Source organism: Penicillium robsamsonii (assembly GCF_028829455.1).
Source record: "Penicillium robsamsonii strain IBT 29466 chromosome Unknown utg000003l_segment0_segment0, whole genome shotgun sequence".
NCBI classification, from domain to species: domain Eukaryota; kingdom Fungi; phylum Ascomycota; class Eurotiomycetes; order Eurotiales; family Aspergillaceae; genus Penicillium; species Penicillium robsamsonii.
The window spans coordinates 2,763,357-2,778,657 of NW_026643221.1; the positions used below are offsets into that span (position 1 = coordinate 2,763,357).

General features: G+C 49.2%; 4 protein-coding genes across 4 annotated transcripts; 2 read left to right on the forward strand and 2 right to left on the reverse strand.

Moving 5' to 3' along the window:
• Nucleotides 1–883: 883 nt before the first annotated feature.
• On the reverse strand, nt 884–3,519 carry N7447_005768 (SLM1 family PH domain-containing protein; the record flags this gene model as incomplete). Its single annotated transcript, XM_057230030.1, has 4 exons — nt 884–2,000; nt 2,058–2,395; nt 2,450–2,937; nt 2,994–3,519. The coding sequence occupies 4 exons, from the start codon at nt 3,517–3,519 to the stop codon at nt 884–886; spliced, it is 2,469 nt and encodes an 822-aa protein (XP_057085120.1).
• Nucleotides 3,520–6,844: 3,325 nt separating this feature from the next.
• On the reverse strand, nt 6,845–7,620 carry N7447_005769 (Tim17/Tim22/Tim23/Pmp24 family protein; the record flags this gene model as incomplete). Its single annotated transcript, XM_057230031.1, has 4 exons — nt 6,845–6,939; nt 7,000–7,194; nt 7,260–7,379; nt 7,437–7,620. The coding sequence occupies 4 exons, from the start codon at nt 7,618–7,620 to the stop codon at nt 6,845–6,847; spliced, it is 594 nt and encodes a 197-aa protein (XP_057085121.1).
• A 479-nt stretch (nt 7,621–8,099) lies between these two features.
• Nucleotides 8,100–12,573, forward strand: N7447_005770 (ubiquitin-specific protease UBP2; the record flags this gene model as incomplete). The annotated part of the gene is made up of 11 exons (XM_057230032.1): nt 8,100–8,121; nt 8,201–9,003; nt 9,045–9,252; nt 9,306–9,351; nt 9,408–9,802; nt 9,861–9,949; nt 10,009–10,546; nt 10,606–11,257; nt 11,309–11,729; nt 11,793–11,982; nt 12,038–12,573. The coding sequence occupies 11 exons, from the start codon at nt 8,100–8,102 to the stop codon at nt 12,571–12,573; spliced, it is 3,900 nt and encodes a 1,299-aa protein (XP_057085122.1).
• A 767-nt stretch (nt 12,574–13,340) lies between these two features.
• N7447_005771 (3-oxoacid CoA-transferase) lies at nt 13,341–15,028 on the forward strand (the record flags this gene model as incomplete). Its single annotated transcript, XM_057230033.1, has 3 exons — nt 13,341–13,403; nt 13,483–14,662; nt 14,715–15,028. The coding sequence occupies 3 exons, from the start codon at nt 13,341–13,343 to the stop codon at nt 15,026–15,028; spliced, it is 1,557 nt and encodes a 518-aa protein (XP_057085123.1).
• Nucleotides 15,029–15,301: the final 273 nt, after the last annotated feature.

Genomic DNA, 15,301 nt, shown 5'->3' on the forward strand with positions numbered 1-15,301 from the left:
AGATGTGGGGTGAGGAAGATGAGAATCTAATGAGGGACAGAAGAGAAGTTTGGATTCCGAGATCCTATAAAGACTGGGGAAATATCAGCTTGGAGAGAAGAAAATACAGAATTCTGATATGTACTTGAGCACCTCGGGCAAAAACCCGTCACCGCCCGGCATATAGTTAAAGATCTATTATTTAGCTATAATGAATGGTACATTCTCTATAGGAATATACTTATACAATGTAAATATGTATATAATCTTTCATCAATCCAAAGATAACATAATGGTCTATTTACTCTATACTGCACCTACATATGTTATGTAGCCTGCCCTCCAAAACCATAATTAGCCTTATCGCTCTTATCGTGTGTCTCTACAGCTCCTGCGCACCAACATCCATCTGCACTCATGACTGGCTGCAGTGTATTTCCGTTACTAAATTGCCACGGCCTGTATCCTACATGTATCGGAAGACGACATCAAGCATTGAATTCAACTGGACCATGTTCATTTGCGTCTTTTTTTAAAAAAAAAGAAATCCAGACTGCAATAAAAACCTCAAACAGAAAGTCCCACTGGGAAATGAAAGAAATGGGTGCCGAGTGCCCAGCACTGGGAATCAAGAATAAATCCATGAAACAAGAAACAATGAAATCCATTGCGCCACATCCTGCCGGTAAAAGGAACGCCGACGCAGCATAACTATTATGCTGTGGAAGAAACGGGACCTGTGTAGAAACAGTCCCAACGAGAGGATCAAAACGCCTTCGAACGGACGAGGACGAATTGTATAAGGGGCAAGGAGAGGTACATATACAGACAAAAGAGATTATCGAAGAAAATAGGAAAAATGGAAAAGACAAATGTGGAGATGAAGATAGAGAGGGTAAGAGACCTATGCTGCCACATTGGTAGGAGGATAACGGCCGGGAATCTTCATGTCCAGGGCGGTAATACTGTCTGTATGGGGAATATGGGGACGCAGCAAGTCAGATGGAATCTTGGCTGCACCGTTCGACTCGGGACCTGGATCCATGTAACGATCCTCAAGGTCAAGGGTGTGGATCTTAGGGAGCTCCTGCTCATCTACCGAGGTAGGATTGGTATTGTTTGTATATTCAGTCGCGTTGGTGTTGGTAGGCGCAGTAGAGACACTCTCCCGACGATCGATTTGAGCAGGAGCCGAGCGATCGCGACGATCAGAAATACCGACACCCGAAATGGCAGCAACGGAAGCTTGGTCTCCATCAGACCGGATCTCGCGGTCATCCGGGGTCGGGTTTTCCGGCTGCTGGCTCTGCCTCTGCTTAGCCACTATCACGGACGGTCCGACCCAGTTGCTGTAGTAGCTGTCGTGTTGGGTAGCTTTGGGGCGAGGCCTTTCATTGGTCTCCTCATTGGTCTGGTAGTTTTGGTAGGAATTGTCTGCTTCGCGGCTAGCTACTGGTCGCAAGCTGTCATCAAAGGTACTGGAACCGTCCGGGTAAGACCCAGCGGCTCCTAGCATATCTCTGCCGGCGGAGCTGTCCCCGCTGGATGGCGACAAGGTCGTTTGGCCGTTTCGGTCAATTTGGACGTCGCTGGGAAACGCACCTCCAGCCTGGCGAGAGGATGTGGGTCGGTCTTGAGACATGACCGCAGAGCCCGCGGCGTATGGAGTACGGTCGGCTTCATCGTCCTCCATGACCTCATTCACCGACCTGCCACTCACGCTGCGGACGTGCTGCCGGACGAAAGCGTTTCGTGCTTCCCCTGTCTTGCTGCTCAAGCCCTCGATATCTTCATACCAAGACATCATGGTCTCGTGAGATTCGGCGCGGAAGACCCACGAGTGGCCTCGGTGTATTGCGCCAGTCTGTCGACCCTTCAGCATGAACTTGTGGGAGCTTGAATCTTCCTGTGAGTGGGAGCCGAGTTTCTGCTCTGGCAGATAAAGTGACATGACGGGTGTCTGCCATGCCACGCGATCCGCCGACTTGAACTCATGGAGATGCGTTGGTGACAAAACATACCTGGAATTGATTAGTCAATGGCTTCAAGCCCCACGAAAAGAAAAGAAGGGTACTCACCAGCCAGGGGTATAACTCTTGAGATACTTGCTCTTGCGTTCCAACATCCCTGCCCTGACTTCGGCAGCTGCCGGATGATCCTTGCCAGGGTAGGTGATGTTCTCCACATTTCGGAGAGGAATCCGAGGATCAACGAGCTCTTCCGTCTCGGAGACAAACTGGTTCCACTCGAAATCCTGGGGCATGGAGATCGGACCTGCCTGGAGCTTCTCCACGGTGTCAAGAGCTTCATTGGCTTCGCGTCGGAGGATACTAGCATATGCATTGTATGCTTTCTGGATCTCGCTCACGACAATCCCTTCCAGTTCACGACCAGAGTTCTCGAGGTTCAAGAATGCCTACCAAAGCATTATTAGACAAGCAACTAGTATAGGGGAAAGGTTATCACAAACCCGATGCAAGTAGTTCTCCTCCTCGATCTGTTTCTCGACCTGCTTCTCCACGTTTAGGCGCAGGATGAACGGATCACCTTTGCCCGATGTCGCAGAGGCGTCGGTATCGACAAGTCCAAGAGCCTCGTGCAGGTTCCGTACAGACTTGCGCGTGCCGTCAATCTCCTTCTCGACGGTATTCTTGAAATCGCCTGAAAGACTCTTGATCTCCTTGGTCTTCTTCTGGAGATCGTTGCGGAGACCAGTCAATTGGCTGATCACCTCGGCCTCCACCTCAATCGCTTTATTGGCCTCGGTATAACCCTGTCGGTGGAAGTTCTGGAGAATCTCCGTTGCATTGGCCAGACCACCCGACGTAAGCAAACCCGGTGGAAGGGCCTGGTTATTAACGACACTCGAGGCGGACAGGAATAGTTTCGCTCTAGCTTCGTATGATTTCTGCACCTCCTTGAAAAAGATAATCAAGTCCTTCAGGAGCTTGCGCCAAGCTAAATCATAGTTAGCAAAATCTCCATGACGCACACAATGACGGAGTAAAGCCCACCTCCAAACCGGTTTGCTAGCACCTCGGTCGGGTTACTGTTGGTAGGAATCGGAACCGCAAAAGCACTATTCACATCGTCGGCGCCCTCTGTGTGATACTTTTCGCGATCACCCAAGCTCAGACTCCTCACACTCCCCGCGCGCATGCTTCTCCGGCTCCCATTGCGCCGCAAGCTGCCCTTCTTGCTCAGTGAGGCCTTCTTTCGCAAGGTACTCGAACGGGATGGGGTCGTGGAGCGCACGTGCGACATGGTGGAGACAGACCGCTGCATTCCAGCAGGGCCGTCAAACACCGAGCTGCGGTGACTGACGGTATCAAAGTCCTCCTTAAACCGAGGTTGGTAGGGAGCCTGCGATGACTCGAGGGCGCCCGAGCTGTAGTGGTATGCGGATGTGCCGGCGAAGGAATTCGGTCGCGATATGGTAGAGCGCGGGCCGTATCCGCGACTCAAAGCCCCCGGATCGTTGGGGTGCGGGATCATGTATGCATCCTGTGAGGGCGTCTGTGGCCGCGCGGCCATCGCCATGTTCTTACGGGAACGTGAAGTTTTATGGTCTATTCGGAAAATAGATGCTCAAGAAAGAAAGTAAGAAAAGAAAAGAAAAGCTAGAATCAAGGATGATCGAAGCACCTAGAGTGGCGTCTTGGTTACCTGGCGAACGGAGGAATTGTATGCGGGGGAGGTACTGATTTGCCCCACTCAGTTTGGAAAAAAAAATAGGAGAAGATCAGAAGAGATTGGGCTCCGATATAGGGCAGAGCAGGGGAATTAAAGGACGGATTTCTGATGACGTCTACGAGATGATGGTGACGAAGAAACTGGCTCGGGATGTCCGGCTGAACTGAGAGGGGAAAAAGGAGATTAAACTTATTTTTCTATATCTTTGGTTGACGTACTGGATCGGAATTTAAAGCCGATTGAAGTATTCTGTATACATGCACATACTCCTATAAATGTACTATATGGTTGCCTGTTGAGGGAAAAGTGGCTGAGGGACTGCGCCCCTGAGAACAAAACTATTGGAATAAGATTATTACCTATGAACATGATCCACTCGATCTGTGGCTCATAGAAGAAAAATAAAAGGGGGTCTCACTCCCCCCTGATCTATAGTGATGAACAGTACATGACGTCGGGATCTGGGGAGAAGGGGTAGATGAAAGGCACTGGAACTTTGTCCCTACTTCTTCCCGGCTCATTCGGGATACTACCCATTTGCATCTGGTTCTTGGCTCATATGTACCATATTTCATCTGGTTGGCTTTCGCATCTTGACTGCCGATCCGATGGCAAATTTCGCTCGAGAGGACCGAGGGATTACATCACGTGATCCACCAGTGGGTCTATACTATATCACGCGTTCTGTGTCTACAACATACGTGAGGTACCCAACAACCATCTAAGCAACTGAGGTTCTCTATTCCATGTGATCGATCCACTTTTCAATGTGTTCCCTGTTGAGGCTTGTCGCAATGTCAAAATTTCTGTCGAGTTCTTCGTCGGAGCTTTCTAGATCGATCCATGGATGTCGATCAAAAGCTTTTCGTTTGATGGATACCCTGTTGATCTTAACTAACCAAATATTTCTGTAAACAGTTCCGACATGAACGGCGAAGAAAAATCATAGTTGAAGTCACATAAGCTTGCAGCGTCGATTTGATAGTCCTCTGAGGGGCTTTCACGGGAACCCGGTGTTTGTTCAATCCTGAATCTGGAATTGCTTCTGCATTTGTAAGAAGCCAATCCCAAGACTCATATTCGAGATAATGGGATCCACATTGGGCATGTTTTCGGACTTTGATTTCCATATTGCATAATAGAGTCTTGCCGAAAGGTTTCCATAGGTTGATAGGAACATGTTGGTAGTCACCACACGTAGTTAGGAATAAAGTCGACATTCATTCTCTCGGCTTATCAATTCCCCGTCATGCACTCCTGGTTTGCAGGTTAGGAATGGTTAAATTATGCCAGTCCACCTAGCGGCATGCAGATCAAGGAAGTGAGTCCCACTCGCATATCACGTATAAAGGATTTGACAAGGCCCATAAATATCACACCAAGCTATAGTGAACCAAGCCGAGGATTCTTATTGCAAGAAATTTGGCGAGCTAAGAGAAATCGTTTTTCTTTATAATAGTGTCAACTATAGCAAAAACCAGATTGCATTCAATATCCGAGTTAAAGAAGGTGCTATAAAGAAGTGCCCCAAATGTTAGAACTCAATGTCATGTAGTTAGTGAGGAAGCATTTCTTTACAATTCGTCGAATAGCACAGCTAATTCTGCGCCCTGAGCTAGATGAACCTGTAAAGCATGAGTTGATAAAGGAAGAGACGCTGATCTACCGCTCATATAAGGAATATAAAGCGCCGCAGCAAAAGAAGCTGAACATTGATTGTACAAGCCACGGCGCACGCAAAATCGAGAAACGTAGTCTAGCGCTAGCATCGAAGAAGGTGGCTTTACGTTAACAACCGAAGGATAGATCTGTCGCAGGTTGACACAGACCATGGTGACAGATAGATACTGTGACCATAAAGGGAGCTTATATTCCAACCGCTATTGGAACATAATATGGTGCTCCACCAAAAAGCCTCGGCTTCATTAATGTCGTTACCTACCTCGATTTCGATCGTGGCTTGTCGGTCCGACTTAGCAGATCAATGGTCTGGGATCTCAGGAATTTGGATGAATTCTACCTGGCAGGAATGCCTAGCAGAGCGATTGAGCAATTCAGCCCGCTGGGCGGGGAGAATACAAGCCCAATCCAAGGAACAGTACTGAAATGTATCTTCCATCCTCGCTGGGGGACTGATCCGAAAGAAGATGAGTTTCGGAAACTCAACTTTCATTGAAGTATGAGTAGCTAATAATAGCTGCTCGAGCATGACCTTAGGCGCAAGAGTGCAATTCCCATCTGAAGTCCTCCAAATTGACTGTCCATTGATTAGACGACGACCTTTTTCTCCTTATGGTGTCTGCTCGCAAGAAAAAGACGTACTCGAGGGCAAATCACCTCGCTCGAGAAAATATGGTGTTTGTCCAATAATATTTTTTTAATTCAAGGCTTTTAGATGGAAAGAATGGGGATTTCTCAGCGCGATCGAGATAAGATGACCGATGTCTCAGGCTCTAGCGGAGAACCCAGTCGAATCTGTCATCGCTTGGGCGGATTGCATCACACATATAGTCACAGGTAAAGGCCCGAGGAGATCTGCAAGCTTGAATGGCCTTGCATCTTGAGGGATGAGGCGCATGAGATGCTTTGACTCATTTCGTTCGACATTAGTTCTATTCTGAAGGATAATGGACCAACAAATACGATTGCATGTACCTCGAATACGTAGAATAACTATGTTCGAAGTGACATTGGTATGCCGATTAACGTACTTTACAAAACCCAGACTTCATCGTGATTTTATACTATATATATTTCCCTTTAGTTTGGGAAGCATCTTGAAGTCTTTTGCTCGTTTGATATACATGCGCTGTCATTGGCTCCCGGGTGGTCCGGGGATATCCCCCCATTTCGGAGTGTTGTTAAACACCAGATGGTATATGGCTGCTTCACGATTGAGCGATGTTTGGTTTCAAGCAATTAATTTTACAGGTCTTACAGTCTACATTTGATTGAGTGCCATGGACTACCTTCATGTAGGTATGCATTCTCTAGTATACCTAGGACCGCACAATCCTAATGTTGATCTAAACTTGAAATGTGTATCGTTTTGAATTTCCTGGAGACTAAAGAGAACCAAATCGGATGGGCGTGTCCAGGCGATAGGCAGCGTGATATGGGGGGATAATTTACACAAAGCAACGATAGAAGGCGGGTTGAGAAGAATGCGGGCTTATGATGCAGGAACTGGGGATGTGGGAACCTCAATGCCGTAAGTCGCCTTGATGCGCTCCCGGCGTCTTTCTTCGTAACCAGGGCCGTAGATACCTAGTGAAATCAAGGAAATTAGTACTGGTAGACAATATCGCTACCTAGACAAGCACATACCACGTCCTTCACCCAATTCCGAGAGGGTCTGCTCTCCGGGAGTTTGGAATGCCTTGCGCAACGCCGTTCGGCGGTCAAACTCGTCCACTGATGTGTCCTTCTGGTATCCGAACAGGGAGCCACCAGTGTACTCGAAGGCGGTCATGGCGGTCGACAAAGCGATACCATATCCGAGCACAGCGGGGAGTGTGCGGACTGAAGTAATCCCGATTATTAGCTCCCAATACATAACCATATACTCAATTGAATTCAGAACTAACCTCGGAGACCGAGAATGGCACCTGAGAAGAAGCCACCCAGAGCGACGTTGTAGTGGTCATCCTTCTCGCGCAGGTTGGCGGAAGCGCTCTTGATGAACTCATAGGTACCACCCATGGCCGCTTTAACAAGTCCAGTTAGCAATTAATCCATAAAGTTGTATGTAAAGAAGCCCATACCAAAGGTAGTAATGATACCACCGCCACGGACGAAGACGCCCAGAGTTCCGACGTTTTGCTTGGTGAGCGTGTTCTGCACAGCCGCTGCGAAGAGACCAACGCTTCCGGTCAGCGCGGTGGCCTTCATGGCTGCCGAAATGGCATCCTTGGGGTGATAGCTGTGGTCTTCGTCGTGGTGCGCCATGATGTGTGTGTGATAGCAGGGATGGACTGCTTGCGGTATGAGATGTAGTTGGCGATAGGATTTTGGAGTCAGCTTTCTGCCACGCCTGACCGCCACCACCCACCATTCCAATAGAGCTCTACATGATTATGTTGATGCCTCTTTCGCATCGAACCCTTTGATTCATTTGCTTTCATCGAGAATCGTCTTAGATACTGCTTGCTACTTACTAAGAAGGGATTTTGATCTCGAAACTGTCCATCCTGTGGAGGTGACAGTTCCAAAGCTTGCCGCTGCTTGCTGCAGTGGGCTCCCCGCTGTCTCTCCGCATACAGTGGCAATTTCATCATTTAACAACATTGTCATCACAGCTGAGCTGTCACATTGCGCGCTTTTGTGAGCTTCGATGAGAATAAAGCCCCTAGGAGAACCAACTCTCCCATAGCATCCAGACGAAGATCCAAACTGTGTGAGGCCCTCAGGCCCAAACACTGTACTTCATGGCGTCTGCACAGAAGGCCGGTAAGGAAACAGCCTGGATCAGCAAATTCAGAATATAATTTGAGCAAATGCTTACATCATTTTTTAATCAATCATATAGGAAAGACCGCGCCACGTCTCATTCATGATGTCCAGCTGTATGACCCAGCACACGACCCAGACACAGGCCGTAATCTCCTATCAGAAACTCCGCCCATTTACCCAGAAGGCTACACCGGCCCACCTGGATTCATATCACCTGAAGCATGTCGACACCAATATGTCTTGAAAGAAGACCAAACCTTCATGTCAGAGCCAGAGCACCGGAGAAGGCCAGGCACATCGTCCAAGGTCTCAGCCATATGCACAAAGTGCCGTTATCATCTTCAAATGGTGGTTAACTACACCAGCCACATGAGCACATTTGGTCAGAAGCAGGGGAAGCACTTCCATCATTTGGTCTACAAATCAGGACGACAGAAGAATGGCCTTGCGTTGCCCGAAGAGACTCCCAAAGGGCAGTTTGCGGAGACATACCATTATCAATGTTCGTACACCTCATGTTCGGCTATGGTATCTGTGCGGATTCTTTCACCGATTTTGAGCCCGGCATTCATCCACATGATGACCGATAAAGACTTGTTGCGAAAACGAGCCGAAGAGGCCACTGCAGCGTATCCTGAGTCCATGGAAGGCATGGGTGATCCGCAGCCGATCAATGTATTGGATAATCTGCGCCTGTACGTTACCAATGCCCTGCGAAATCCCCAGCGCAGCAAGCCCATCTCCTCCGTCAATAAGAGGTTCATGCAGTCTTTCGGCGTGGAAGGTGCTGCTTGTAAAGAATTACTTGAATTTCTAGAGTTCATGTACAATAAGGTTCGTGATAATGATATTGATTCCCAGATCGTCCAGAGTCTTGTTGTGTGCCCGGGGCTTGTTGTGTCGCTGACGAATCGATTCAGGATACTGGGGCATGGCACCCGCCTAAACCGACACCTGACGCCGAGAAACCTTACCATGACACGACGCGTCTCTTTCTCGACGACGTGATGCATGAATTGCTCATCCTAGTATATCTCCGGCCCGCTTCAGAAAGAAGAGGGTCTCAGCTTCCCTCTCTCCCTCCCTCCGCCATCCCCGTTCTTTTCAGTGCTCTAGAAGCGCAAGACTGTTCGTACATTGCGACTCTTTGATCTAGGAGTTCCAACTAATTTCAGCTCCAGACCCGATAGCTTTGCGTTACAAGGAGTTTGAGATGGCCCATGCCCCGTTAGTGCACCCTATTTTTGAATTGACAGAAGTGGACCTAACAGCTATCTTTCTAGCTTCTATGAGGACCTGGGGGTGATGGAGGATATGTCCTCATTTGCTGTCATCGAAGCATACAATCGACAGATCTTGGCCGATCCTGATAGAACCCCGGTATACTTGTCTGCTCTCAAGGCTATCGGCTTTCTGCGTGGTGGCGATGACCAGGAAACTATCGATACAGCTGTTCAGGCAGCTTATGAACAAGGAAAGTATGCAGTTGAGGACATTGCCAGCGCTTATCAGTACTTTAATCTTCACTTCGATGATCCAAACCTTACTGAGGATAGCATCATTGGCAAATTCTATGCCTTTCTCAGCTCTACAACCCAAGATACTGAAGCGCGTCAGCAACTGTGGAGGATTGGCGACTCCAGGGGAAGCTCGCGCATCAAAGCGGCGTCAGAAGACCGTGTGTTGATCCAGTTATGTTGTTTCTAAACTCGAATGCGTGCTAATTTTGCCAATAGGCGTTTCCACCGTCGAACAAGCAAATGTATTCTTGGGGGTCGAGGATAATACCCCGGATGATTTTGTCATGACCATGTATACTGCAAAGGTGTGTTTCCCGAGTGCTTCATTGGTGGTTGGACGCGAGCTAACATTGTTATCAATTAGGTCAATGACAATCCACTTACCCAAGAACTGGCAAAACGCGCTGTGGCACTCATTGCCGAGTCCCGCAAATCGGTCGCGTTGAAGCATTTCATCGATACGGGAGAGATGATTGCTGGTGAACTGGACATTGGTGATGCCTATCGTCTACTCCAAATCCCCGATCGAACTGCCGACGATGGGGCAATCATAGCTGCATACACAATCTGTGTCGATGAAAACCCAGGGGATGCCGAAAGATACAATCAGGCTCTGACAATCATTGCCAAACAACTGGACAGTTCTACGTTGAGGAATATGGCAGGTATCTCCAACGAGCCTGATAGAAGCATGCACGATTGGCCAGTCGGACTACAAAATATCGGCAATACATGCTATCTCAACAGCCTGTTACAGTTCTATTTCTCTGTTCGTCCTTTCCGTGAGTTGGTCCTGGATTTCGAACGCTTCCAAATGGATCTTGATGACGAGGAAACCCTCGCAAAGAAACAAGTGGGCTCCCGGAAGGTGACGAAGAAAGAGATCGAGCGATCTCAGCGATGTAAGTTACTTTGTCGGTGGCGATGGCCATATATCTCAGACTGACCTTTTTCTTTGTAGTCCTCAATGAGCTCCGGACTTTATTCCGTAGCATGATTACTTCATCCCAAATTTCAGTCACTCCCGGCCAAGAACTTGCCCGGTTGACCCTGATTAGCCCAAGCAACGAGGCGGCAATACGTCGTCGGTCAACGATCACTGCTAATAGGTCTGAGATTCTTGGTGACATCAACGGTGCTCCTGTTCTGGGGCCCCTTGGGCCTCCACAGCCCCTTCTCGGGGGTCGGATGGAGCCGGTTTCATCTTCTAGCCAAGCTGATCCCGTACCAATTCAAAACCCGACCGGCAGCGATCACGGTAGCGATGCAACATTGGTCTCGGATGACAGCATGAATGATGCACCTGGACTCTTTGTTGAGGACAAGGAGAACAATCCCCCGGACATGGATCAGCTGTCGGATCAAGCAGAGGCAGGATCGGATCAGGATATGAATATTGACCCAGACGACGGTGTATCGGCCAACCTTCCACCGCCCGTCCCTCCTCGCAACCCCCCGCAAGTTGATCGGGAAAAGCAATTGAAGGAGGAGGTAGAAATCGGTGCCCAGCAGGATGTGACAGAAGTTATCAACAATGTTCTGTTCCAGAGCCAGTGCGCCATCAAGCCTCGGGGCATTGGCAGTGATGGTGAACAGCTTGACCAGATCAAAGAGTAAGTTATGAACAATCGACCACTAAAGTACCTGTTTTAACCTCCCATCAGCTTGTTCTACGGCCAAACCCGCTCTTACATCTCTACCGAAAAAGGCACACGCTCGAAGGACGAACGGTGGTGTGACATCAAGGTTGATGTTGCTCATGGATCTCGAAACATCTACGATGCCATCGATGGGGCATTTGATATCCAAAAGATTAGTGTGGAGAATGCTGTGGCTGAACAATTCGCTTCCATCAGCCAGCTTCCGCCTGTTCTCCAGATCCAGGTGCAACGGGTTCAGTTTGATCCTGTGAAGAAATGCTCATTCAAATCTACAAACCACCTCGGGTTGCTCGAGACTATCTACATGGATCGATACATGGACACGAAGAATCCGGATGTTGTGGATCGGCGAAATCAGTGTTGGGAGTGGAAGGCATCTCTGAAAACGCTTGAGGCCCGCCGAGAAGAGCTTCTCAGGACAAAGGTATTGAATATTCTCAGTCTATGTGCCCTAGATCTATATAACTAATCTTTTTCTTCTCTGCAGGAAGGTGCCGGTGTTGACATAGCAACCTTGTTCCGTAGAGTCAAAACGGCACTGCAAGATGTGGACGCCATTGAAAACGACATTGAGACCGGAGCCGGAGTCGGATCTGATCCCATGAATGCTGTGGCTAGTACGGAACTATTGGACGAACTTGACTGCCTTGCCAATAAGGCAGAGAACGACCTGCAAGGTAGGAGCTCCAGCATTGCAACTTCGCTTGAAACAGGTATATTGATTCTTTATAGCTATCGACCAAGAAATCAAGGATACGCAGACCATGATTTCCAGCCAATTCGCCGATTTCAATAACCTCCCATATCAACTGTACGCCGTTTTCGTGCATCACGGGTCGGTATCATTCGGCCATTACTATATCTACATTTTCGACTTTGACAAGAAGATATGGCGCAAATACAATGACGAGTATGTCACCGAGGTCCAGAACGTGGATGAGATCTTCAAGGACGACTTGACCAGCAACCCTCCTACCCCGTATTTCCTTGTTTATGTGAACGATAGTATGAAAGACCGTCTAGCAAATCCGGTCTGCCGTGAGATATCCGACAACATGACCGACTTTCCCGGTCTAGAATTGGCCACCACCATGGAGGGTGTCCAACCCACCAACCCGGAGACAGACGTGAATATGGAACCTCCAAGTTATGAAGAAGCATTGGCCATCAATGGAACTCCAGGTACGGGAAACACAGAATCCACCAACGTGGAAACCACAACATGGCCCCGTCCTCGTCCTGCGACTGACTCGGAGCAATATTGGTAGATTCCAATGCCACGCCTGTCGATGCGGCAGCTGTCAACCCTTTAAAACGCAAGAGTGTTGATGCCGAAGTGAAACCAACTCGTACGACTTAATTTCTTACTGTGTGGCACCCACCTGAACAGCATGATACCATGATTGCACGATTTCTCGATTCTCTTATGTCTGCACGTGGATATTACTGCATTGCGAGGTGCGAAATGTTTTTTGATATTTCAGCATGTACATAGCTGAAGATACCATGGAGTACTTGTAGAGTAAGATAGCAATTCATATTTTCTCTATGTTTTACCATGCCAAGCTGTACCCCGGATGAACATATTGACCTCAGCTATAGAAAGCTGACTCAGCACTGCCGATTCCCCACTTGGGTAAGCCGCGGGTTCGGATACGGATCGGCTGTGGATTTCGGCAGCGGCAAGAAGAGAGGTCAACCTGTCTAGAGGGATTCTAAAGGTGATGGATAGCAAAAAAAAAGAAGGGATAGATGTAGAATTTGATACTAACTGGTCTGGGATGTTTCTAATCGTCAATCGATTCAAAGTATCGAAATCAGGGCAGTTCATAGTAAGTGGAAATAGCCGGGAATCCACATTTCCGGGGAAAACGAATATCACTCGGGAATAGTTCCGCCCTCACTGCCGCTCGGGAATATAAGAAGTGGCTATTGCCGCTGCCACAGAGCGTCTGTTCGATCTTTTTATAACTTGCTGTGCACTTCGGACAGTTTGGCACAGTTCATTTTGAATCTCATTTAGAAGTCATCCGCTATGCCTTCTCAAGTGGCAACATGTCTGCGCTTTGCGCGTCAGTTCTCAGCCAACCCTGTTCAGGTAAGTGATCTGCCAATGCCTCATATCGCTCATATCGCTTTTTGAGTCATGGAGACTGACATATGTTACGTATTACCAGCACCAACGTTTTATGGCCCGCGCATTCTCCAGCAGTGTGCGCCGAAATGAGATCAACAAGGTGTACCCCTCCGCCGAGGAAGCAGTGAGGGGTATGAAGTCCAACTCGACTCTGCTCGCCGGTGGATTCGGGTTGTCTGGTGTACCTGACTCCCTGATCAACGCCGTCCTGTCAAACCCCTCTATCACTGGCCTGACCGTGGCCAGTAACAACGCCGGTGTGGACGGAGCGGGTCTCGGTCTGCTCCTCAAGTCCAAGCAGATCAAGAAGATGATTGCTTCTTACGTCGGCGAGAACAAGACCTTCGAGCGCATGTACCTGACTGGTGAGATCGATTTGGAGCTCACTCCTCAGGGAACTCTCGCTGAGCGGTGCCGTGCCGGCGGTGCGGGTATCCCCGCGTTCTACACCCCCGCCGCCTTCGGTACCGTTGTGCAGACCGGTGCGGTGCCCCTACGACACAACGCCGATGGCACAGTCGCATTGTTCAGCGAGCCGCGCGACACCAAGGTGTTTGACGGCAAGAGCTACGTCATGGAGGAGTCTATCAAAGGTGACTACGCTTTCGTCAAGGCCTGGAAGGCCGACAAGCTTGGTAACTGCCAGTTCCGCTACGCGGCCGCCAACTTCAACGGCGCCATGGGCCGTAACGCCAAGATGACCATCGTTGAAGCTGAGCACATCGTCGAGCCCGGCGAGATTGACCCTGCCGCCATCCACCTACCCGGTATCTACGTCAAGCGTGTCATCCAGAGCACCGCCCCTAAGCAGATCGAGAAGTTCACCTTCGCCAAGGAGGAGGGCGCTGACACCTCTGCTCTCGGCAAGGGTGAGACCGCCAACAAGCGCGAGCGTATCGTCCGCCGTGCCGCTAAGGAGTTCAAGAATGGCATGTACGCCAACCTTGGTATTGGTATGCCCATGCTTGCCCCCAACTTCGTCGACCCCTCCGTCGAGGTGACCCTGCAGTCTGAGAACGGTATTCTCGGTCTCGGCCCTTACCCCAAGCAGGGCGAGGAGGATGCCGATCTCATCAACGCCGGCAAGGAGACTGTCACACTCAAGCCCGGTGCCAGCTGCTTCGGCAGTGACGAGTCCTTTGGCATGATCCGCTCCGGCCGTATCGACCTGACCATCCTGGGTGCCATGCAGGTCAGCGCTAAGGGTGACTTAGCCAACTGTACGTTTTCCCACACATCCCCTATTTTCATATAACTAACTTTCTCTCGCAGGGATGCTCCCCGGTAAGATTAAGGGCTTCGGCGGTGCCATGGACTTGGTCTCCAACCCCTCGGCCACCAAGGTCGTCGTGACCATGGAACACACCGACAAGAAGGGTAACCCCAAGATTGTCAAGAACTGCGAGTTCCCTCTGACCGGTCCTGCTTGTGTCAGCCGTATCATCACCGACCTCTGCGTCTTCGATGTTGACTTCTCCCACGGCCTAACTCTTGTTGAGATCGCCGAAGGTGTCACCGTCGAGGAGGTCAAGGCTAAAACCGAGGCCCCCTTCAAGGTCGCCGATGACCTGAAGCCCATGCTGTAAATCTCCATGCAGACTGTATGTTTCTTCAAGCGTTTTGTATATAGCAATTAGGAGTTAGATTGTTTCAAATTTCATTCCCATGGATATATCCCGGATATACCTCAAGAACTGCTCTGAATCAATTTCATAAATTCGAGTAGAAAATATAGTAGGTATACAATAAAAAAAAAGGTATTGGTACATGTCATGCAACCCATCAAATGAAAACCCCATAATGCTCACCCAAACCCAAAGAGACAATGATCAATCAAGTTTTCCCAAGTTTTCCAACGT